A 25,916-nucleotide genomic window follows, 5' to 3' on the forward strand; every position below is an offset into this window, starting at 1 on the left:
TTATTAGTTTAGATAATTTCGAGAAAATATAATTGAATTTGGCAGTTGATTAGTTGTATGATTTTAATGCTATATTTGATACTTATTTTATCTTTTTAAAGTAAAATCATAGTTAACATATTATAGAAAACAACAGTAACTTAATTTTGCGATAGAATTAACAAAGATAGATAACTTGTTTGTTTTTGGTTTCAACACAGTTTTCACAGCAGTATTTTTGATATGTAACGGCGGACAGTTAACATACCTAGTGTTCCTGTATTCTGCAGAAGTACAAACCTGTTCTCCGCAAGTAACTGAAAACTTTTACACATGAATCAGAGGTGGAGGGCGAACGATTTTAGACAAAATGTTAAATCGCCACGGAGTACATACACCTCGCACAAGGAACAAACTCACGACCTTTGGACTCGTAGATCTGCACTCTTCATATTGAGCTAGAAGGCGGGCCAAAGATGGTTTATTAAAATTTAAAGAATAAACACGTACGTCAATGCTCTGGTGGGAAGTTTAATACATTCCCTCTATATAACAACATGGCCAACAGTGATGTAGAAAAATCTGAACTTCATATACATAATCTTTGAAACCGGGTCTTACAGCATTTTACTGACATTATTCGCATTTCTCCTACATTTTCCAAGTCCGCTCGCACGACGGTTTTGTATGTTTTATTAGTGTTTAATTTCTACCTCGAAATCTGACTTTATATGAGCTTTCTCAGTTACATTAAAATTGTAATTTTAATGCATTAGACACTTTTTTGTTTTTGAATTTTGATTCAACTCTTTCTTAAAGACAGTAGTGTTTTTAAATTATATATCCTCCCTTTCACTTTTGATGAAATGAATGTATTTAATATAAATAACTCCTTTCATAAATAACTAATGAGTCGATTGAGTTATTCTTTTAACAGTATCTAGTATCGATCTTTATTCTATTACTATATGTGAATCAACTATAAAAATTTTATTCCTTAACTAATGTATCCAGCTCAAGTTATAGTAACTAATATTATCTCAATTTTTGTAATGGTACGGCATATATGTTTCTGCCTGCTTCAGAAGATTTGTGTATGTGAATATAGATAATTAAGAGATGCATTTTACATAATTTTTATGAGCGTTCATTTCAAGTTTGCCACAAAGTCAATTTAACGACGTTTCCATTATTTTACTGTTCTGACTTTAGGCATTGCATTATTTACCTGAAGATATGTTGAAAAAAAAACGCAGTGAAAAATTTAAACCAGACAAAACTCAGAAATCTGCTGTTATTTCCTGGCCGTTGAAGTATTGAACTGTAAAACTATTGCTGATATATATTAATTTGTCCATCTATTACCATTAAGCAAGTGTTAAACAACTTCTCATGTTGCTTTTTTTCTGCTACAATATTACTTTGTATGAATATTTATTTTCAAATTAATCTCTGCGTTTAAGTTATGTAAACTAATTATATATTTTTGGTAAATTATGGTATTCCTGTTAAATATGATACAGATAAAATGAGGTATTTCTTCATCCTTGCTCAAATTGAAACTTGTCCGCCCACGCCCCGTCAAGCCCTCTCCACAGAAAGAAAAACAAAATATTTATCCAAAATTCAGATTACAATTCTGGGCATACGTAGATCTAAGGATATCCAAAATTTTAAAGTCAAATGATGAAATAGAGAAACAAATATTTACGCAAAATAAGTTATCACATATTTGAATTTCATTTTAAAAAATGAAAGGCACATAACATGTCGGCAAAAAGCTATAATAGTTTATGTTATTCTGTTTTACATCCGTAAACCGACTATAAATAAATGTTCTATTGTATTGTCTTGTTATTAAAACATGTATAAATATTTTCCAATCAACATCAATATCTGTCTGGAAAATAAAGTCAAGCTTCTAGTGCGTAGTGTCCGCTAATCAGGAGACCCTGGATTCTGATTATATATACATAACAAACACCGCATAATGAATCCAACGCACCGCAAAGGCGGTATTGAACTTCTGTTTGACCGGATATTGGTCACGTGTCAACCAGTGTAATTTATTGCTTTGGCGCATGTTCGAAATTTAACGATCTTACAAAATTACGAAGGAGTGATGAATTTTTTATATGAATATTTCTTTTCATGTCTTTCTTTTTGAGATTTTTAGTGTACCACACATACCATTTATTTGTTATTTCTTCATATTTGTGTCGGTTGTTAAAACAGAATATTTTATGACAAAAAGTACTAAATTTGCGGGCCTGAGGCGGGTGAGGATGGCGTTGTTTGAGACCTGGACAGGAGCGTTTTCTAATGAATCTTAGGCGACATCATGTAGAACGATGAATTTTGATACTTGTATTTCAATATACGTTTTTACATTACAGGGAAATAGTAAATTCAAAGCACGTTAACACAAATAAGATGAAACTATTTACTTGAGTACATTTATATTAATACTAGATAAGAAATTCAAAAAAGGAAAGATTTAAATATCATATTTGTCTTATAATTACATGCATTATTAATAACAGAGCTGTCTTAATTTAAATCTAAATTCAAATGTCAATCGCGAATCGTCTAAAATGATACATTTTCTTAGATACGTTAACATTTTTTCACTATAGTCTTGTGGATAGCAAACTTCTGCATCTGAATGAGACTTTTCAGATTATATTAAATAAATAAATAAATGAATACTTTTTAATGAACACTTTCTCCTCACTGCAGATTATTGTAATAATTTATCCCAGTATGACTGACAAAAAATAAAAACATTTAATAATTATTTATCGATAATCCCGTGTATGAAATGTATAAAAACTCGCGCGCCACAAAACATTTATGATAAGATAGTTTACGCGAAGGGCAAAGCAAACATATTTTAAGTATTTGTGTAAAGTAGATTATTTATTTGCAATCTGCTTCCCCTAAAATGTTAGCAGAATAAGCATGCAGTTCAAAGTGTAAACTTGAATTTACATTTTTAGATTTTATAAATTTCATTACTGGATGAAATGATTTAATTTTTCATGTTTATCGTTGTTTTCTAGCTGCGCAGGCGCATTAAACTCTGGTTTCATGGTTTTCGTTTATCGATGCGAATGCGAAACTCGACAAAAATTTCCATTTACACGTTTCTTGATTTTGCACGATTATTGTTTCCTGAACGGTTCTCGAACGAAAAACGGCTCGTTTCTCAAAAGCGCGGACATTTAGCGGAAGGTTCATTGTATCTAAGAACCATATCAATTGAGATAGCCATTGCAGGAAACCTACTAATAAAATTAAACGGCTAAACCTTTTCAATATACCGACGACTTCAGTTTACAATTGAAAAATTATTCATCAGCTGCATTCTAAAGGGCTTTAGATGTGGTAGGAAAGGGGAAAAGATATATTTAGTAAAGTCAGTGTGGTTTAAAGTGTATTCTAAAATGTGTAAAATGTCTGTCATTGGAATTTTACAAAATTATTATGATTATTTTTCATAGATCACAGTAACAAATTATTTATAAAAACAAAACATCATAAACTACTATTTAACACATCAAATGAGAATATATCATTACATAAAAATGATTAAAAATACTGTACAGATCACATATTTATGACAATTTATAGTTCAGCATTAGATCAACAAAGAACAGTTGATCAATGAAGATATTTTTCAGACCTATTTGGAATGGATTCCTTCCAAACAGTCAACTATAAAAGATCACCTTCCATGGGTCAATCAGGATATTAAGAAACTAATCAGAAGGAGAAACAGGGCTTTTAAAAAGGTTAAGAAAACTAGCTTATCTTCTGATCGAAAGAAATTTCTAGACTTAAAGCATCTAGTGCGGAAAAAGGTCAAAGAGGCTTATAGCCAGTATTTTGAGCACAACCTAAACACTGATGCCTCACTCCCAAATAAACCAATTACTAAGAAACTGTACTCGCTCATTAAACACTCGAGACAGGAATCTTCCTCTATCCCTTCCCTTAAGTATGAAAATAAACTCCATCTAAATGATCGAGCTAAAGCAACAGTACCGAACAAACAGTTTCAGTCTGTTTTAGCCCCAAATCACCACTAAACCTCGCCTCGCTCAGTAAATCGAAACTAACCCCAGATGGTAATTCAGTCCCTACCATGCCAGATATTAGGATAGGTACAAATGGTATTGAGAAACTTCTCAGCAACCTGAACCCCCATAAGGCCAGTGGTCCTGACAAAATCAAGCCTATAACACATTGTTTCCTCATCAATTGTTAAGCACTTCACCAACCATGGTATTCTGTATGACCTACAGCATGGATTTAGGGAAAGAAGGTCATGCGTTACTCAGTTAGTTATGTTAGTAAATGATCTGGTCACTTCAGTCTACAATAAGAAACAAGTAGATCTTATACTTCTAGATTTTAGTAAGGCTTTCGACAAGGTTAGCCATGAGAAAGTCCTACTAAAATTGATGAATATGGAGTCAGAGGTAACACACTAAGATGGGTCATAGGCTTCTTAGGTAATAGGTGTCATCGGGTGTCCCGCAGGGGTCTGTACTTGGTCCCCTGCTCTTCCTAGCTTACATAAATTACCTCCCACAAAACATCAGTTCCAAAGTCCGTCTGTTTGCAGATGACACGGCAATATATCTAACATTGTCATCTGCAGACCAATCTTTCACTCTCCAAAATGACCTGAAACTTCTAGAAAAGTGGGAGTTGGAGTGGGATATGGAGTTCAACCCCACCAAGTGTCAAGTGATCCACGCCCCTAGACGGAAACATCCTATCCCTACCCAGTATTACCTACATGGTGTCCAACTTGAATCGGTCAGCTCAGCTAAATACCTAGGCGTGGATATCTCAAATGACCTATCATGGGACAATCACATATATAGGTCAACCAAAAAAGCTTACCAAACCCTAGGGTTCTTCGAAGAAACATTAAGGTCAAATCCCAACCCATTAAGACCATTGCTTACCAGTCTCTAGTCCGACCCCAGCTCGAATATGCCTCAGAGGTATGGTCGCCCCACACCCAAACCCAAATCGACCAAATTGAAAGCGTCCAAAGGAGAGCCGCCCGTTGGATTAAGACTGACTACGGCCGTACTTCTAGTGTAACGGATATGCTACACTCCCTAAACCTTCGTCGACTGGATTTAAGGCGTATAGATTCTAGGTTATCACTCTTCTATAAGATTCATCATGATCTGGTTGCTATCCCAATCGTAGATTACGTTACCCCAATGACCCGACGTGTCCGCTATGGCCATTCCCTAAGTTATAGGTTAATTATTGCAACCACTGACTATTACAAGTTTTCTTATTTTCCGAGAACTGTGTACCATTGGAACCAACTTCCCCCCAGTGTCGCCCACCTGAACATGTCTCGCCCTAGTTATCCTGCAAACTCAAGTTTTAACCTTTTTATATCACCAAAGTTATTTTTTAGTTTCTTCCACTTCCAAATATTTATCACTATATTCTTTCTCTTTATGATTTTGACGCGCAAAACATCTACGTTCCCGCAAGGGGTTTGACGGCTACAAAAGATAGATAGATAGATAGATAGATAGAATTACTATAATTCATTAATAAGATTTAAAATAATTAAGAATAATGCTGCAACATATATTTTAGAAATACCATGACATATGGTTGCATGTATAACACCTTAAGCCTGGAAGCTTATTTTCAATTCGGTCCAGTTTGACTAAGAGGAAACATAACAGACCCATTGAAACAACAACACATTTAATAATAGCTATATTTTTTCGTTTTACACATCAATGAGTCAGAGACATGAGTAAAAAGATTATTGTCAGCAAGGAAATCTGAACAAAACTCGAAATATTGGCTTAGTTTGTTTAAAATAGTGTCTAAATCATTATGGGAAAATAGTAGGATGCTTTTATCACCATACTAGTCATTAAATAAACATAGAGTTGAGCTACTACAGTATACTTCATCTTATAAAAATCGTGATAACGCCAAATATGCAAATATTATGTTGTACTACATATATTTAGTTTAAGACGTAAATATAGCTGACGTTAAAACTATTTTACAGTAATGCAATACTATAATGCTACGAATTTGTTTGCTTATAAATTCTCGCTCTCTTTCAAAATCCTAAACATGGCAGAAAACAAACACCTACCATCATAGGGAGCCAAAAAGGAGTCAACGTTTTCACGGTTTAGAGGGACTTTACTTGAAGATATGTTGTTTATTTTTGTGCAACTTAAAGTTCGAAGTTAACGGAACCACCTGTGTCACGTCATGTTAGAAAGGAACTGTTAGTTTTAGGACTTTATATCTGTTAGAAAGAGATCCTGAGCTCAGATATTTTTTCGGTTCGTTCTTTTTTTTCCCTTTTCATTTATTCATTGTAAATAATCATTTTCTGTAAATAAACTTGTAAATATTGTAATGGGTGTTAATTTGTTCTGGTAGTTATTGTCTCCGGTACGTCCATCCTGTCGCAAGGCCAGGACTTATTACTACACGTGAATGTATATTATGGATGTATTCTCGGTCATCGGGGTTTTCAAACACTACCTGGTCATTTACTTCAAATTTAAGTTCATGAAATAAATACATTTTAGGTCAGTATTATTTAAATATACCTAATCTAAACAGCCCTACCTCTAATTTCATTTTCTATTCGTAGGGGTTGAGATTTTGATTGTACTTTTCAGAACCGTCTGCGGGTTTGTAATGTTTTCCGTTGGATCTATTTCACAATTATTTTGGTTGACACACATTCCTCTATTAGTATTTTCTATCAGTGGTTATTTGATAATTAAATTAATCTAAAGTTGTGTTTTTTCAATGACCTTTACAAGGCAGTGGTCCAATTGTTAATTACTGTGTCAGACTAGATCAATTTTGACGTCATCTATAAGTAAAGTTTACTAACTGAAATCACGTCACTGTCATCATGAACAGTTGGAAGTCGGCAAAACCTTCGCTTCAGATGTCCAATACATCTCTCGACTACTTGTCTGGTTGCAGATAAAGCATTGTTGAATCTCATTTACCTTGCATTTAGTCGACCATTGTCCTTGAAGGGTGTTATTAGATTTTCAATGGATAAGCACTGTCTGCAATAATGTATGATCCCCAAATTATCTAGTATCTTTCAGGTGTATCTCAAAGCGAAGAATTTCTGAAAACTGTAGCATCATGGACGCACACTTGTCATCCGCTGTAAATATGACGTATCAGCATACGATGGTCACATCTCATACTTACTGAAAAGTATTAAAAACAAGAACATTTCTTAAGATAAACCATTATTTTTATCAATTTCAATGAAACATTACCAGTAGTATAAGAAATGGCGCTTTTGGGACAATTTTTACCATTTTTCAAAAAATATTTTTTTATTTTTATCCAAAAAAATTATTTCAAAAACTTTTAAACAATAACAACCACCCCGATTACACCGATCCCCGATTACCCCGATCCCTGGTTACCGCGATCCACAATTAACGGAAATAATTTATTATTACTTGCTCATTCTCTCCTTAGTTATTAGGTTTTAATATTTTATACAACAAATCATACAGTGGTATTTTGTTTTGTACCATTTTTATGAAAAATAAACAATAATATCCGCATAACACACTCGTTTTGCTCTGGTATTGAATATTGTTGTATTTTACATTTGGTATATACCTCATTACTTCTTTCGGCGGAGAAAATCCAAATGGATCAAAATATATTTTATCAATATAACATACCCAATGTGTTCCAGACCCAACAGTGTCATCTAAATTGATTATTCCACACCCCTTTTTTAACTTTGTTTTTGGTAAATTATTTCTTCTTAATACACCTCTGAAGTTTTTAATACCGAGTTGCTTAACCCATTGTTCAATTTCAAAGTTAGAAATAGGTTTGTTTATAATTTTTTTTTTTTTTTTACAATAGGAATTCGTCTGTAAGGTCTTCTTTGAAAATCTATCTGTATACCCTGTCCTTGTCCCTTACCACTTAAGAAAGACGTAATCAAAGGTATTCCTAGACCAGCCGCAAGCATATCCAAAAAACCTCCATCTTGTTTTTGTTTTGGAGTTAATTTAAGCACCCCAGTTCCTCTTAATTGTTTTCTTTGATTAGGAGTAATATATGGTGTTATTATATTTCTCTTATTATTAGCTACTGAAATCATACCATTCCCAAGTAATTTACTGAAACCGGTACTGGCAAGCCCAGACAAAGCGCTGATGCCTAGAGGAGCTAATATTTTTGGAGCTATTTTTGCTGCCATTGAAAGAATTGTTTTTCCTATTAATCCAGCCAAAGCTCCTAAAAATCAACCATTTTGGCCTTGACTAGACATTTGTTTTTTTTTTGGAAATTGTAATTTCTAATCCCTTCTTATTTCTAATAGACTTTTCAATTTGATTAATTTGTGTTTTTGTTAAAAGTAAAGGAAAGTTTCCACGTAATTGTTCATGTTTTAATCTAAAAGTATATGGGATCTTATCATTGTAAGCTTGTGCTAAATTTTTCTTCTGTCCGTCTGTTAAATTTACTTTATATTCAATATAATTTGATATTATTATATATTTTATATATATATTATTTAAACAAAAACAAGTTCATTTCTAACAGTATTTATTTCAACCATTTCTTCATACAATACAATTGTAAATACGATATCTTGCAGTAGGAAGTGTATTTAAATGTAATTCTAATGTAATATGCTTATGGTCTTCTGCAATTCCTTCCTTTTTAAATTCTAAGTTAAAATGAATAAACCCAAACAAACATTGAAAATTGAATCTATTTAAAAGGTTTCCAGCGGTTTTATTAATTTTTTATAAGAATAATTAAGAACGTCATCGTAAATTCTTGATATACTTGTATATTCCGTTTCTGGATAAAAAAAAAAAAAAAAAAAACATTACCAACTTCAAGACGGCAAGATTCCAACCTACAATCATTATCTGCTGCGTTAAGTTTAAATGTGTCTAATAAATGTGGATTATGTTCTTGTGAATTACTTTTATCAGGTCGTTGTAAATAAACAAACACATGTTCAGGTTTTGTTACACCAGCTGTTATTCTAAAAGTCGTTGTAACATGTTGCGTATCCGTAGATATTTCCACCTTGCATTTGCATATCTTTGAAAAATTAAATTAAGCCCATAATCATTGAAAATTAAACGCGGAACCCACAAAACTAATTTAGTTACAATTACTCTACCTGCGTCGGCAGCATTAACTCTGTAAATTAATTCATCATCATTTGTTAACTGTAATGTTATTTGTATCTGACCTGGGGGTAACATGTTTTGTTCCAAAACCCTTAGAAAATGAATAATTATTTAACGGAATTTTAGCATTTACATTATTACCACCCTGGATTAATCCCTTTTTAAATTCGAAACCTTTATTATATATAGCTTTGGTATCCCTAGTTTCAGCAACATCAGCAGTATCTAAATAAATAAATTCATTTGTTCCAGTTGATTCTGCATAATCCTTTGACAGTTCAACCAAACCCTTTACATTTATTACCTTATATAAATTATTACAATCATAAACAGTTTTTCCATTTTGTTTAACTATTAGCTGACCAATTATTGAAGCTGCGTTATTAATTAAAGCAATTTGATCTCCATCAGTATAATTTTTACCATTAGCAAGTTTATTAACTTTTAAACTTAATTCAAAATAACCATTAAACCAATCAAAATATGAACTTCTATCATTAATTGTAAAATGATATCCACTTTTTTGTTGTTTAACATTATTTCCTAAGACAGAAATTAAATCTGTATCTAATTGAATAGGAGTTAGTTCATATCTTTCACAATACTGTTTTGTTCTAAACATGTATATTATATATTATTTTATTTTTTATAAATTAATCCATTAATACGTTTACGCTGAGCTGACGTCCCAGATCCTGACAATAATCTATTTAATCTTATATTATTATCCTCCTCATTATTCGAATTTGTTTTTTGTAATTTCTTGGCAATTAAATTACCTACAGGTTTACCAACAGCAGGCTTTTTAAAACTTTTGATTTTTTCTGTAATTTTATTAGCAGCTAAATTTCCGACTTCCGTTCCAATCTTTTTTGTTCCACTTTCAAGGGCAGCTTTTCCTGCAGTTTCCAGAGCTTTTTTTCCAGCAGATGCAACAGAAGATGAAAACAATTTTTTTAAAGTGTCAAAGATACCTGTACTATGTATAATTTCTTCTCCAGTTTGGGCATCAACATAAATAAATATTACTTTACTTTTATCATAAACTTTCTTGTACATTATATAAAACTAAATTTTATAATTTCATAATTAATTAATTTCTTTTAAAATTAGTGTAAATCTTGTTTCAACTTCATTAAAATTAATTATTCTACCAAACACATCAGTAATATATATTCTTATTGAATTTATAACATTTTTATTAATTTCAGAATATCCAACTCTTTGTGGTTCTTTTGTAAATGGATAAGCTCTTGTTAAATCTGCAGTACTTAAAGCATAGATAATATCACTAAAATTACCATCAACAAGTGAATTGTCAATAAGATCACAGTGAATGTAAATTGTATTCACAGAGTTAGTTATATTTGGTGTTGTAGTTCCCCATTCAGTATATCTCAAATCCAAGCAATGTATGAAAATTTGATATTCTTAAATCCAACATAAAATTATCATGAATTGAAATTAATATCTTAAAACTACTTAAATCAAATTCCAAACTTATTGGAGCAATATCTGATTTATCAAATTCAAAATCACCATTACTAATTAGTGTTTCTCTTACATAATTATTAATGTCTGTATAACTGTAAGAACCATTTTGTAAATATGATATCTTTCCACTCTTTACCATTATTATAACGAATTCTTTTATTATCGTATTCATCACTAATATTATGCCAAGAGTAAGTCATAGTGTTAATACTAGCCAAACCAACAACATAAGTTTTATTTTTATCTGAAATTAAAGAACGACTGAATCTGACTGTAAAATCGCTTGTAGTATTTTTATTATCGTTTTTAACTGCTTCTGAACTTAATACTATTTTTTGTTCCATTTATATATTCAAGAAAAATATTTTTTATATAACATTTCATGTTGTTCTGGTAACAATTTATTTATCTTTAATAGTTCATCATTTATGCTAATACCTTCATTTTTAAGTTCTTCATTATTATTTCCAGCATCAATTGAACCACAAATAAGCTCTAAGTTATTAACCAGTTCTTCTGGGTTGCGTGGACAAAGATTTGAATTAAAACCTTCTCCTCTAATTACTTATTTAAATTTCATAGATCTTTTATTGATAGTTAGTCCTGATTTTTCTGTTAATCCTTTGAATATTTTCCTAGAAAGTATTGAATGTTTTTTTATTATTGTTATATCTTTTATTAATTAAATCAATCAAATCGTTATCTACTATAACATTAATTACTTCTTTTCCAGTTTTTATCCTTAGCAATCAATTTATTTTGACCATAAAGTTTATTTAAGTTAATAATTAAATTTCCATATTGACCAATTGGTAAAACTTTATATGGATTATGTTTTTATTCCTTTTCCCGTATATGTAGGTTTAAGACCATCGATACATTCAATTCGTTCTTTGTACTTTTGTAAACTTTTTGCTCGATATTTTAAATCTTCTGTTAATTTTTTATCAGCTTCTGTAGGTTTTTTTTTTATTGTCTTTACCCATTGCTGTAGCATTTAGGGTTTGTATATCTTTTGCCACACGGTCCTTTATAATTTTCGGGTTTGCTGGTCCGAACGAGGTAGAATATGGATCGGATCCGTCGTCTTTAATAAGTTCATGCACTTCGTACGGTGTTGGATAGGGTTTCAAAACATCTAGGTCAATATCTTTATTTAAATCAACTTTTGTATGTTTTTCAGGAAATTCTTCTTCTGGTTCGTCTGATTCATCGGTTATATCATCCTCATCTTTTTCAAATAATTTATTTATTTCTTGCCGGTTTATAGATAGTTGGTTTTAAAGCTTGTTATTTTTCATATTCATCCTGCATTCCTTTAATTAATTCAGTAATACCTTATGTCAGATCTTCTGATATACTTTTCGGAAGTAATGCTAATTGTTCTTTGATTCCAGATAATGCTTTTAATTGTTTATTTTGACTTTCTATTCCTTCTGTAATTGGTTTATGAATTTCAGTATACTTTTCTCGGCCGGTAGCTTTTCTGATTTGTTCTCTCATTATTTCATCTCTCTTAGCTCTTATCTTTTGCCCGACTAAGTTTTTTCTTATTCTTATTTCATTACGTTTTGATTGCATTTATATAATAATGTAAGATAATGTAAAATAATGTAAGATAATGTAATATTATTATATTATATAATATACAAATGGAAATTCCTAATTATGATACAAAAAAAATCTAATAACTTTAAGCAATTTTACCCGTTTATGCCAGATTCATGTTTAAGAATGTTAATATGTGGATCTTCCGGATCAGGAAAAACAAACACATTAATGCATATGCTTCGAAAACCTCTTATATATTATGATAAATTATACCTGTATGCTAAAAACCTAGAACTATCTAAATATCAGGATTTAATAATTTTTTAAATAAAATTGCAAAAAGAATTAAAGTAGATCCAAATGAAATACTTGAATATTCTAATAATGAATTAAATGACGTTAATGATCTTGAACCAGAAAACAAAAGTAGTAATACTTGATGATTTTATATGTGAAGAGAAAACGGTTCAAAATGAAATAACAAAATACTTTATTCAAGGACGTCACAAAAACTGTTCTGTTATTTATTTAAGTCAGTCTTACTATAAAACACCAAAAGATATCCGGATTAACTGTTCGCACTATATGTTATTTGAAAGTCCAGGCAAAAGAGAAAATGATATGATTTGTAATGAACAAAATATAGATTACAACTCTTTTGCTAATGCAACAAAACAAAAATATGATTTCTTATATGTTGATAAACCAAGGAAGTTTCTAAGAAAAAACTTTACTGGTATTATATAATGGGAGTTTTTAATGATGTAAAACAAATAAGTGAACCTGATAGTATAAGTAAAGTTAAATTTGATATAGATTTAAGTGATTACGCCACAAAAAAAAAACAATTCAAAAAACTTAAAAAGGAAACGGAATCGTATCTTCACAGAAATAAAGAACTTGATAACACAATGAACAGAGCATTAGATATGGGAGGTAATGGAATAATCAACCTAGGAAATCGAGATAAACCCAATGATGCAGTTTCAAAACGGTCTGTGTTTAAAAAAGTTCAAAGTGTAATAGAAAACTATAATCTTGAAGACATCAAAAGTAAAAAAAGACATTAGAAGAAGAAGTAAAGAATATTGAAGAATTAACAAAAGATTTTAAAAACAATTCATTATTAATAGTTCAATTACAAGGTAAACTTGAAAAAGGAATGAAAGCTATGGTTGATTCTATTAAAGAACTTGAAGAGAAATCTGATTCGACAGATGACAACATAAAAAAAGTATTTAGAATCAGTTTTGAAAAGTTATACGATCAAGTTCAAGAATTAAAAGATAGTATGATTAAACATGAAGAACTAAAAGACAAGATTATTGAAGCTGAGAAAAAGTTACAAAATATGTATCAGTTAGAAATCAGAACAGAAATAAACTAAATACTGAAATGACAAAAAACAATCAAGGTTTGTCCGATACATTTTCAAATAAACTTGCAGAATATAAATCTGAACTTGAAAAGGCAGCTTCACAAAGAGGTGATGATCATGATACAACATTAGATAACCTTGAAAAAGAGTTTAATTCTAAAATAGAAAATTTTAAGAAACAACTTCGGATCTTGATTAGTACTGTTGACACACGTCACAATTTAATGTACGCAGATTTAAATACACTTACAGGTTTATTACAAAAAGATACAGCGCAGCTGAATGATAAAATTGAAGAAAATAAAAATAAACTGGTCTATGTAGTTGAAAAATCAGTTAAACAAGGAGAATTAATTACTGCTAATGCTAACGCAATTTCCACTAATGCTGAAGCAATTACTAATACCGAAAACATTACGGAAGTAAAAAATGTTTTCTTAAAACAAAAACACGATTAGCTAGAACAAAGAGTGTTGTTGACAATTTGTCTGCTTCTGATGTAGCTACAACAAAACGACTCGATGATTTAGCTGAAGTAATTCTTAAACATGAAGATAAATATAAAGCAATAGAAGAAGAACTAGAAAAAGTAAGACGCGAAGTGTTTCTCTTTGAACAATACAATAATAGAGATCTTTCTGTAAAGGCTTTAGCAGGTCCGGATATATTATTGAAGATAGACAATTGGAACAACAAATAATAGATGCCAAAGATTTTTATGTATTATTTGGAACACGAGTTAATAAGATTACAGATTATAAAAGTTTTATTGAAAAAGATAAAAATGGTGTATTTCAAATCAACGAAGATGGGGATTACATAATTTAAATAAATATTATCATTGGCTTCTTTCATGAAAAAATTGATTATTTTTATTTTAATTGTCGGAGTGATCCCGATGGTCCGGATCGAACAGTGGGGCGGAGGATATTTCACCCAAGGTTAAAGATACAACAAGTGTTTATAAGAAAAAAAATGAAATTAAACTAAAGAAAGGAATGATGTATACGATTTTGCCAGATTTAGCACCATACAATACATGTGTTATAGAACCAGGAAGTTATGTCAGATTCTATCTAGCCAATTAATTAATTTCCATTTTTATATAATGTGAATATTCAATAATATAAATGAAAAAGTAAGTAAAATAGAAAGACAAATAATAAGAAAACCTCCTTTGTTCTTCGTCTGCAAAGGAAGATACCGATAGTGGCTTATTTCAATAGAAAATTGGTAATGCTAGTCCTGGTTTAGTTCTAAATGGTAATAATGTAACAGTTAAACAAAATTGCATCTTAATTATTCTTATAGATGCAATTAAATCAGATAAAGGAGATGTTAAATTAGAATTAAAAAACAAAGAAAATAAAATTCTTCAAAGTTACAATGCCAAAAATAACAGAAAAAGATGAATCTATTTCTCATAATTATGCTAATCAATTTCAAACAAATGATGTAATTTATATTAATTCTTTAAACGTTGAAAATATCGAATTAACAATTTATGGTTCTAGCTAACAATTTATGGTTCTAGAACATAACCGTAAGCTAATGTATCAATACCATTATCAAGAATATATCTTTTATCGTCATAACATGATAAAGATGTTTTATTAATAACATAACTAGAAATATTAGGTTTAACAGAACAAATAGCTTTAAAGGTATGGTTAGTTTGGGTTGAATTAAACAAAGTATCTTTGTAATTTTTATGCACTATTGTTTTCTTTACAACATGCTTTTTTATTCCTTTACATTTTTTAATATTCATTTCGTTTTCTAATAGATATGAATACATTTTACTTTTTAATCCAACGAATTCAACAATGGGAATTCCGGCAGCCTCATCTTTGAATTTTCCAATTACTTTTTTATTATTGTCGGAATAAAATTTTGATTCAGAATCATAATCACTATTATCAAACAAATCTTTGTCCTTATAAAAATCTTTATATGCATCTTTGGTTTTTATTTCATTACATAGAGAATCGGTGTCAGTGAATAAAAGCTTTGCTGAGTTTTTATACTTTTCTTTAATACAATTATAATGGAAATCATACATCAAAAACTTTGATAAATCTAGAATACACATTCCAACGTAACTGGGTCTGTTTAATAATAAACTTTCTTTTATTTTATGAATTCCAAATAAGTTTTTATTAAACATCGCCGAACTAACAAAAGATGAACCCATTTAAAATTTCCGGAGGGTAAAGGCTGCGACATGGTCCAGCCGTAAAGGTTATTGGCGTCGAGGTACATAATTTATTTAGGATCATTATCTTTCATATATTTATTATTAGCTTTTCTGTAGCGGTTGGCTATATAACTAATTCCACCTCTTAAGCCTTTTTCAATAAATAAATACATATCTATATCAGATATTAAATCTAAATTAACCTTGGCCATTTTTAACATTGCGTCCCAAGCTAACCCTGGACTACTAAAATAGTGACAGGGATCTAATTTATAATATTCCAAACATAGTTTTCTAAAGTTGTCGAATGTATCGGCTAAAAGTAAGACATCAGTTTTTAAATATAGATCATGATAATCTCCAAGATTTTTAATTTTGATTTTTTTCCAAATATTTTTAGCATGTTCATATTCTTCATCAGATATATGTGTTTCATTTAAAATTGAATAAAACTCTTCTTTTAGGAGGCAACTTCTCTACTTTGAATTTTTTGAATGAATCCATGTAATCATATGGATAAATGCCTTTTGTTTTTAATAATTCTGTATTTTTAGGAAATTCTTCCAGAAGATATTTAAATTATGGGATATTTTTTGATAAATTATCTAACGACTGAGACATAAACTGAAAACTATCTATAAAAATCAAATCGCTTACCATAAATGCCTTGTATCTTTCCATATTATTAGGATTAACATTAATTTCTTTTTGAATTTCCCTATTTGCTGCATAATAAAGTGCCCGTCATAACCTTTTAAATTGTGAAAAATGACGGGAATTGTATGTGTTAATCTAAAATTAATATTACAGTCTTGATGAGAGGAGCCTCTAAATTTTCCAGTTATATGACAATAGTCTCTTACTGGAGTTACATTTTCCTTATATCTTTTTCCACAGATATGACAAGAGGTTTGCTTTTTAAATTCGGCTGAATCTGTTTTTATATCTCTTTATAAAATAAACATCAACTGACTCTATTCTCCAACCACTTCCTTCTGAAATCCGATTACCAATTCTATTTATTATTTCATCAAAAGCTTGACGTAAAGTGTTTTTCATTTCGTTTGTATTAATAATAATTAAAGCCTTTGATTCATATTAAGCTGATTTATATATTGTATCTGTATTACTAATTTTCAAAAAAGTTATTCCTAAAATAATATTTATTTTTATACATTTTAAAGATTTAAGTTCAGATTTAAATATTTCATAAGAGTCGTTTATAGTTAAATATAATTCATTCTTTGGGTCTTGTCTATATTCAATCTCAATTTCAAATTTCTTAAAATATTGTTTTGTAGAGTTCTCAATGTCCATCTATAGATTATAGTTAGAGAAAAAAATCTTCAAGCAAAATGAAATAAAATTAAGAATATTTAAACTTATGTTTTTTTCCATCAATTTTTGATATTCCGCATTTTACCCGGTTTGCCCCTTTACAACACATTTTTATTAACCCAGCATTTATACCAAGTTCTTTGGATGCTTTGTAAGTGTTTTTATATGTTTTTTTTTTTCATTATTGGTATCTAATTCAGTTGCAATAACTATTTTTGGGTTGTTTTGATAATTATTTGGCCTGGGGCAATCACATAACCTTCCGACATTTTCTTTCTCAGGTAATAAACAACCACAGTTCCATTCAAATAAATCTATATCATTTATTAAAAGATACGGATCTATAACATTTTTTAATTGATCAATCACATGTTCTTTTATATTCTTCGCTAACTATTTTATCAAGTTTGGAGTTGATAACATTTCTTCTTTTAAGAACATTTTTATATGAATTTTATCTTCATTCATTATTTCTCCTAAAGTACTGGATAATTTTGGCATAATAATTCTGTCTACTTTTCTATTAACCATTATATAATATACTTATAGAAAAAAAATCTTTAAAAAACACATGTTCCTCTTAAGACGTCCCATATTTCAGTTCACAGCGGAGTCACCTTTAACCCCATTTTCCATGTCCCTTCGAAACGAAATAGAGACAGGGATGAGGTAAGGTAAGTCAGGTAGTTATTACACCCCAATTTGTAATATCCACAGCTGCTATTGTCAAATGGAACAGACGTAATACCGAACCTTCGAATAAACGTTTTGGTTTATATAATATATTTATAGAAAAAATCTTTAAAAACACACTTAAAGAAATTATATTGCTTTAAGAAATTTTTCTATATTATCTATATCTTTTGAATAGGTTTTTGAGATTATTTTATCTAAATTATTATCAATTGTTAATATTCTTTCAAACAATATATTTTATTCTGTGAAGTCATTTATATTATATATAAATTTAATAAAAATAAGGTACCACTGTATGATTTGTTGTATAAAATATTAAAACCTAATAACAAAGGTGAGAATGAGCAAGTAATAATAAATTATTTCCGTTAATTGTGGATCGGGGTAATCGGGGATCGGTGTAATCGGGGTGGTTGTTATTGTTTAAAAATATTTAAAATATATTTTTAGATAAAAATAAAAAAAAAATATTTTTTTTTAAATATTTTGAAAAATATTTTAAAATAAAAATAAAAAAAATGGTAAAAATTGTCCCAAATGCGCCATTTCTGATACTACTATTACCCACGATGTTATATTAAACTTAATCATAGTATCTCTTTCAGTAGTCATATTTGAGTCAAATCCTAAATATGCAGCCCTGCATATTGCCCCATCCAATGCATCTTTTGGAAGTTCCAATCCCATGTGACCATGGCAGCGCATACAAAATACTGCTATATGTATTAAAGATTTAGACCGTTTCTCTTATGTATACAAAGGTTTCTATACACTGTACGCCCCTTGGGGAACTGAATGCAGCCCTGCATATATCATAAGAGGCAAATAAATAGGCTTTAACAACTAGAATCTTTCAATCTCTTGATTCTAGCAGTAGGGTAGTTTGGATCCTATGCGCTGCAAGTTGTCAGTTGCTTGCAAGTTCAACATCCAGCACAGATTAACCGCTTAGATGGGGTAATCTTTTCCAGGAAACATGAACGAAATGACTGAGGTGATATGGATGAAATATTGTTGAAAGCGGTTTTAAACCGCAATTAAACACATTGTCCACTGTACAACACTGCATTTGAAAACAGCCAGTATGCAATAATAAAAAAAAAATGTATATTTCAACCAAGCAGCAATAAAAAACAAACCTGAAGCTGCACTGAAGGAAACTGTTTCCTGTTATAATAATTATTATCGCCTCCAGGGGCACTTAACAGTTTTATATGTGAACCATCTAATGCCCCTATAGTTCCCGATAATACCCCACGGTTCTGAAATTCTGCTGCAATTTCCTGCTGTTCATTCTGATTTAGCCACTGAAAAGAAACACTGTTATTAAGCTTTTGAGAGGACAATGGCATTGAGGCATGTGAGGCCAGTATGGACTCAGATCAACTGGAGCATAAAATTAAGGCACAGTCTTATCAAGATCCACACTGTTGGCCATCAAGTTAGAGCAAGATCGGATTATCTGGTAGCAAGCAGTGCAAACCACATAACTCGCAAATGCTTTAAGGGCCATTTTCATAAGGAATGGTTCATATGTTTGTATTTGCACGCGCAACCTACATACTTTATAAATGCAAAAATAACTTTGTGGAAATAGTATGTAAGAGAGTGCACAAATCATAAAAAGAGGACATAGACGATGGCTTTTCATGTCATTATTGCCAGAAGCCTGCATGCTGGGGTTCTGAGGTTTGATACCAAAGGTGCAAAAGTATTGTACTGAAGTAGTAGCTCCCTTAATTAAGGGTGGTTCTAGGAAGATACGTTATACACTGAAGCTTTTACTTAAACCTTGTAGTTATCCGAGACTCGAAAAGTTTCACACCGAAACCCACAAGGTGATGGACCTGGATTTATTTACCCAGCAACCTCCAGTAAGGACATACTTTTTTAGCAGCAACACTAGTTCCTTGAGTTTCACTCATGAAGTCAATTTTAATACGACTTCGGTGAGGAATGGATAAATGCCAGAAAGTAGAAATGGGGTTCATTTTAAATAGACTGTGATATAAGTTATTGCAACTTAGATTACATCGCTCTCGACACCTCATTCCTGATGATATCCATCGTCCTGAGGGTATGAGAGAAGACAAGCCAGTATTTAATGCTGAGCGCTAAGCAATGGAATTACTGGTACCACTTTTCTACATTTTTTAGCAGAAAAGGTGTAGATCCCATGCGAAATGTCGTTTTAAGGACGGAGAAAATCAGTTTGAAAACTTTGATTAACTGTAATTTAACTGTCTAGAAATTATATCATGATGACAGTCCACCTATCCATGTGAGATTAACCAGTACTTCGGAAAGACATGTGTTAATAATATACAAGATTATGCGTTTTGTAACCAGAAATTGTTTCGTGGTATAAGAATATACTGAAAGAAAACATACATTTTCTGAGTCAGAAAAGTTTACATCTTACAATGATGCACATAAGATATATATACCCATAAAAACTAAGCGATGAAACTAGTTTTCTCAGTCTTCAGAATTCCGTGCACAATGGATTTCCCTATACCAAAGTAAAGGTTTATCTGCAGCATTGACTCTTGGCTCGCCATATAATATACAAAAACAAGAACTTGTTTTTCAGGTGATATTCGTTCGAGTCTTCAACCACACGAACGAATCAAATCAAATCGCAACGTTTTAACAGTTGTTGCAAATAGTTGTTTTCCTATTCGAAAATGTGTCCGAAAATCCTCATCAATGCATTCTGGGCTGGGAGATGTTTTTTCAGCAAAGCCGGCTTTTTGCGGTAAATATTTAGTAAATTAATCTTAATGTTTGCAATTGCCAAAAAAAACCCTGTTTTTATTGTCTAGGAAGTCATCCAAATGTAAACTACGCTAACAGCTTCTAGTATGGACACATTTATTTACATTCTCATCTGGGTAACGCCGTTCACATGGAATACTTTTCTGCGCATGCATATATATATTATTTTTGGAAATTGTATCATCTCTTCGTACTCTAGCACTTCTATGTGAATTTTGTTAGTTTGACTATCGTGATAATGCGTCACCGCAGGCTTAATTTAGATCAGAAAAGAAAAGGAGAGACGGTGAATTACATGGGAGATTCTATCCCAGGTTTTTAATTTATTTTTCGTCGCTGAGAGATAAAATTTGTCTCTTTGAAAAGTTAATACCTTTTTAGCCAGTGGTGTCAAACCGTTACTTGCGCACCTTTGTTTACTTTATGCATATCAAACGCTTAAACATGCAACATTTTGTAATGACACAGTCATTCGTGTTTTCTTACAGGTGTGCCAGTTTCGAGCTAAAAATCACATATTTCCACATTTAAAAAAAAAAGATTAATCTATCACAAAACTAGAAATAGTTTGCCTATTTTAAGACACTAATAGCTTAAACTTATATTGCGAAATGAATAAAATATCTACATTTCACAATCATTTACGTCCCCGTTTTGGACAAATCCCATCAACGTTTCAAAGTCAAATATCTACCAAATCAAATGTTCCAGAACAAAGTCTGTGCATGCATTTATTAGGCTAGAATATCGGCTATTTTAATCTAAAATAGATATGTTCCGTCTATGCATTAACACAATACGAGGTCTCAAAGTTTGACACAAATCGCGTCATTTCTTCAGACATGCCGTCACGTGAAAAAAATCCGAAAGAAGTGTTTATTTCTACCACAAACGTAGCAAAGCAAAAACAGTATCATTTGCTGGCACAAAATACAAAATCCTTTGCATTTGTTAGTCCCACCTTCCTAAAATAATTCCATTAATTTCCTAAAACCGAGAAAACTGTTTACTTTCATTTTAATGATGCACATGATGTGGTTATCGCACACTGTACGCGGTAGATAGTTTCTGGCTGCAAAGTGCATGTTTCTGAGAATTCTGTTTTACCGGCTATAGAGTGTGAAAAGTAAATTGATAATGGTTTCTACATACCTAAAGCTCTCTCATGCATTTGATAGAAGTTTGAACGTGTACTTTAATGAAATAGGCTATCATGCATCAAAATTGAACACAATGTTGACTGTGCAACTATAGGATTTGTTTGTTATTCAGAACTAAAGTACTATCTGTGTTTCAGAGACAGATCAAACATTTCCCTGACTAAAATAAACGTTCTAATGGTTAGTGTCCGTCGAGATTAATGAAAAATTAATGTTGATAATGTACACCGTTATGCGTCAAACCGGACACCACTACGACTGTGTGTTAAAGTCTAAGAACCAATTGCACATCTTCTGACTTTGCTGTCTATGTTTTAAGGTTAGTGTTATCCGTATCAATAGTCCTTTCGTGTTCGTTAATTTCTCACATATTAATCATTCTGTATCAGAAATAAACGTTCGAATGATAAGTGTCCATCGAAAGAAATGAAAAAATCACTGTTGATAATGTACCCCGCCGCGCGTCAAATGGGCACCGCCTTGACTGTGTATTGAAGAAATTATTGCAGATGTTCCGACATTACCCTTTGCGTTTAGGAATAATTTCACTAGAAACAAACTTTCATTTCGTATTTATTTGTTGCTCGCTCGATGTGTATTGTTGAAAGGCTGTACACGAAAGATCATAATATAGCAGTGTTTGGCAGCCAAAAATGTATGTTTCGGAGAAGTCCTTTTGTTGTTGAAAAAGCTCATTCGTTGATTCATTATGCATTTAATTCATTAATAAAAACAATTAGAGCATTGTGATCAAATACTACAGTTAACAATTATTTAACAAATACATGTCTTCTATCTTGTCATTTATATACCAATCAATTTTAACGTATTCAACGTCACAGCCATAATGGTCACATAATCACGTTAAACTGTCTTGATGTTTCATTGTACGGGCAGTCATCAATATCATTAACACAATTTCTCCCTATGTGCTCCTTGATAACTCATCCAGTTATATACGTTAGCCATAATTCTCCAGGACTAAGGTTTTCCCATCTCTACTGTCTGACATGTTATTGTTATCTGTAGTGGTCATTCAGGTACAGCAATCTGATTTTATTTTATAAAAAAAAATAGTTATATTTTATTTGCTCAGTGTTTTATCGAAACCCTTTGCTAATTTTCTATGTGTTCCTGATATATTTTCCCATTCTCTCCTCAGAGTCCACAACCGATTTTCTCAGGAATCGCGACAGTTTGTAAATGATCGCGTTGTCCTAATTTGTCCAAGCATTCCTTGAACAATTCCAATCATTGCTCTAGTGCATCATAATACAGTGGAATTTGTCTTCCGCGAGACTGAAAACATTTATCGTATTCCCACTGGGCTAACAAAGGAACAACATGAAAGCCCGAATTGTCTCCGTAAATAATAAAATCGCCCGGTGGTCCCCTCTTTTGCAAAGTGGCAAATGCATTTCTCGCTGAATTCTCCTTTTCCATGTCTTCTTTTGCGACACATGAAGACAAAGCGAACAAATAAGTGGACATGTAGTGGAGCACCGCCTTTGAATTGTAGGTGACAAACAAAAAATCAAAGGACATAGCTTTAATTCGATTGTATGCACACAACAAAAGCGGTGCCCCATTTTGTTCCCAGACAGAAACACTTACGTATGTCTCATGTATTGTTCCTTGTTTCTTTTTTACAACAACGTCATATTGCGTGCTCAGTTGTGGGATAAAATGCCCAACATCATGTAACACATCGGGAGTAAATTAAGTATTTCTGTTATACGTGTGACAAATGATAATCACTATCTAGGAGCACAGCGGGTCTCCGCCTTGGTTACGATTGATGTTATTGCCTCCAGAACAACATTCCCTTTTAGACCGATGAAAAAAACCTTTACACTAACATATTATACGTTCGTGCTTTACATTGAGCGTTCCAATACCTTAAACTATCGCTATATCGCCTTTATATGCCGTGAATATACGTCTCTTGGCCAAGTCAGATGCTATTCACACACGAGACGTAAAGGTGATAGAGCCACGGCCGAGACAAAAAGTAATGTTCAAGAATAGTGTGTTGTAGCAATGAAATTGGCTTATATATTAAAGCGGGCAATAGTAAATGTACAACTCAATGCTTTAAAAAATGAATCAATTACGTGACAAAAAGAGTAATTACACGTGTTCACTTTGTAGAAAAATAACTGTGAAAATAATCACATTGTCGTTTTTAGGACTTATATTATCTATTGGTTGTAGCTTGTTGCTATTCGCTTCAAAGCTGTCTGTAATTGTTGACAAGCCGATTAAAATCCGGAGTAATGTTGTCGACTTTCTCAACAGTACTGCTGACCTCTCTTCCGCTCACTCTATAAATGGAACTGTCCCTTTAAAAATTTTCCCCGTGTATAAAATTGAAAGAGACCGGAAAGAAAAATCGGTATATTTTCAATTTACAGACAACAACACAAGATCATTTCTAACCAATTCTTCGACATATACTAGACTACATCGTGATGGATTTGAACGAGATAATGGAAAAGAAAACGACGAACATTCTAAACTGGAGAGTATCTCACGGCGGACGAGCCTTAACAAGCACAATATAGATGCCAGTCATTTTCTTAACAAAACATATCAAAAAATGGAAGATTCTAGTTTAGTTAAAGAACAAGAAGTGGACGATTCTGCAGAAAAGAATGAAATAATTGATAAATTCGGTAACAATGTGAATACTAATGTGAACAGACGACAGTATCATTGTAGTTCGTGTTTTCTTCACAACTTTAATTACGTAATACAAAATGAAAGAATATGTGAACAGTATTGGCCTAATCAATCTATAGTTTTAATAGTACTTATAATGACCACGCATGAAAATATTAAAACAAGAACCGCTTTACGTTCAACATGGTTGTCTCATACGAAAAACAATACGGCCAACGTCAGATATGCATTTCTGTTAGGTGAAACCGCTAATTATAGATTGAAGGAATCGGTGTTGCGAGAGAATAGTGTCTATCATGATATCATCAAGGAAGATTTCGTTGATACTTACATGAATTTAACTTTCAAAACTATTATGGGATTTAAGTGGGTAGCGACAAAGTGTATGCGCGCCAGTTACGTTATGAAAACCGACGACGACATGTTCGTCAATATTCGAAATGTTCTAAAGATTTTCCAGGGTCCTTATATTAAAATATTGCAGAAGACAGTTGTTGGCGCATGTTCCGCGAAAGCGAGACCTATACGGAGCATGAAGTCTAAGTGGTTTGCCTCGGAGGACAGTTATCCGGGAAAATTTTACCCAGGATTTTGTTCCGGTACTGGTTACGTGACAAGCATGCATGTAGCAAATGAAATATATAAAATCTCCCCAAGTGTTCCTTTCTTCCACCTAGAGGACGTGTATGTGGCATTGTGCATAAATGTATTAGGATTCAAACTTCAGTCTTTGCCAGGATTTAATGTTGGTCGACCAAAAATGGATCCATGCCTCTATAAAGGAGAAAAAATGATCACGGCACATCGGTTAACACCAGACATGTTGCGGCTGATATGGTTCAGACAGTGCGTTGGAAAGTCTACTTAGCAGTAAATCGAAATGCATTTATACAAGGGCGGATCATGAATTAAATTCTCTACATCGCATTGCAATTCTACGGTTGCTGTTTCGTCCCCTTCTGCTGTTACAGGCTAATGAACAGATCAAATAATACACCTGATTCCAGTTCTGTTTGTTCAGAATATTCCAAAATTTTGAAAATGTTTGAAGTTCAGATTCACCTTCTGTACAGCTATAATGACTTAAAACATTATCTATTTGTAGACTTTATGCTACCTTATCCTGTAGTTTCAGACATGTATGAATCCCTTTGATAAATTTTAGTTGCTAGAAGTAGAAATTGATCCTGGGACACTCTGAACTTTTGAACGGATAAACTGGTGATTAAATGTCACTCATTCATTTCATTAAATCCTTACGCCGGAATGTCACAGTTGAAAGAGGGCTATTTACATTATCTGTGTTTGACGTTTTTGTTAGATATGACTTGTTACCTTTAGAAGAAACGGGTACTTCACTGATATTGCAATAATTTGTTTGATGTACCGTTTTAATGCCTAACATTGAAATTTATGAAATACTACTATCAATG

At 31.7% G+C, this 25,916-nt stretch overlaps 1 protein-coding gene and 1 pseudogene across 1 annotated transcript; one reads left to right on the forward strand and one right to left on the reverse strand.

The window, feature by feature from the left end:
- Window positions 1–5,607: 5,607 nt before the first annotated feature.
- On the reverse strand, window positions 5,608–20,447 carry LOC123532207 (uncharacterized; annotated as a pseudogene).
- Window positions 20,448–23,755: 3,308 nt separating this feature from the next.
- On the forward strand, window positions 23,756–25,781 carry LOC123532209 (beta-1,3-galactosyltransferase 1-like). Its single transcript, XM_053518398.1, has one exon. It carries the CDS (start codon window positions 23,903–23,905, stop codon window positions 25,349–25,351), a length of 1,449 nt encoding a protein of 482 aa, XP_053374373.1. The 5' UTR covers window positions 23,756–23,902; the 3' UTR covers window positions 25,352–25,781.
- The last annotated feature ends 135 nt before the right edge of the window (window positions 25,782–25,916 follow it).

This window comes from Mercenaria mercenaria, chromosome 11, assembly GCF_021730395.1.
Source record: "Mercenaria mercenaria strain notata chromosome 11, MADL_Memer_1, whole genome shotgun sequence".
Taxonomy (NCBI): domain Eukaryota; kingdom Metazoa; phylum Mollusca; class Bivalvia; order Venerida; family Veneridae; genus Mercenaria; species Mercenaria mercenaria.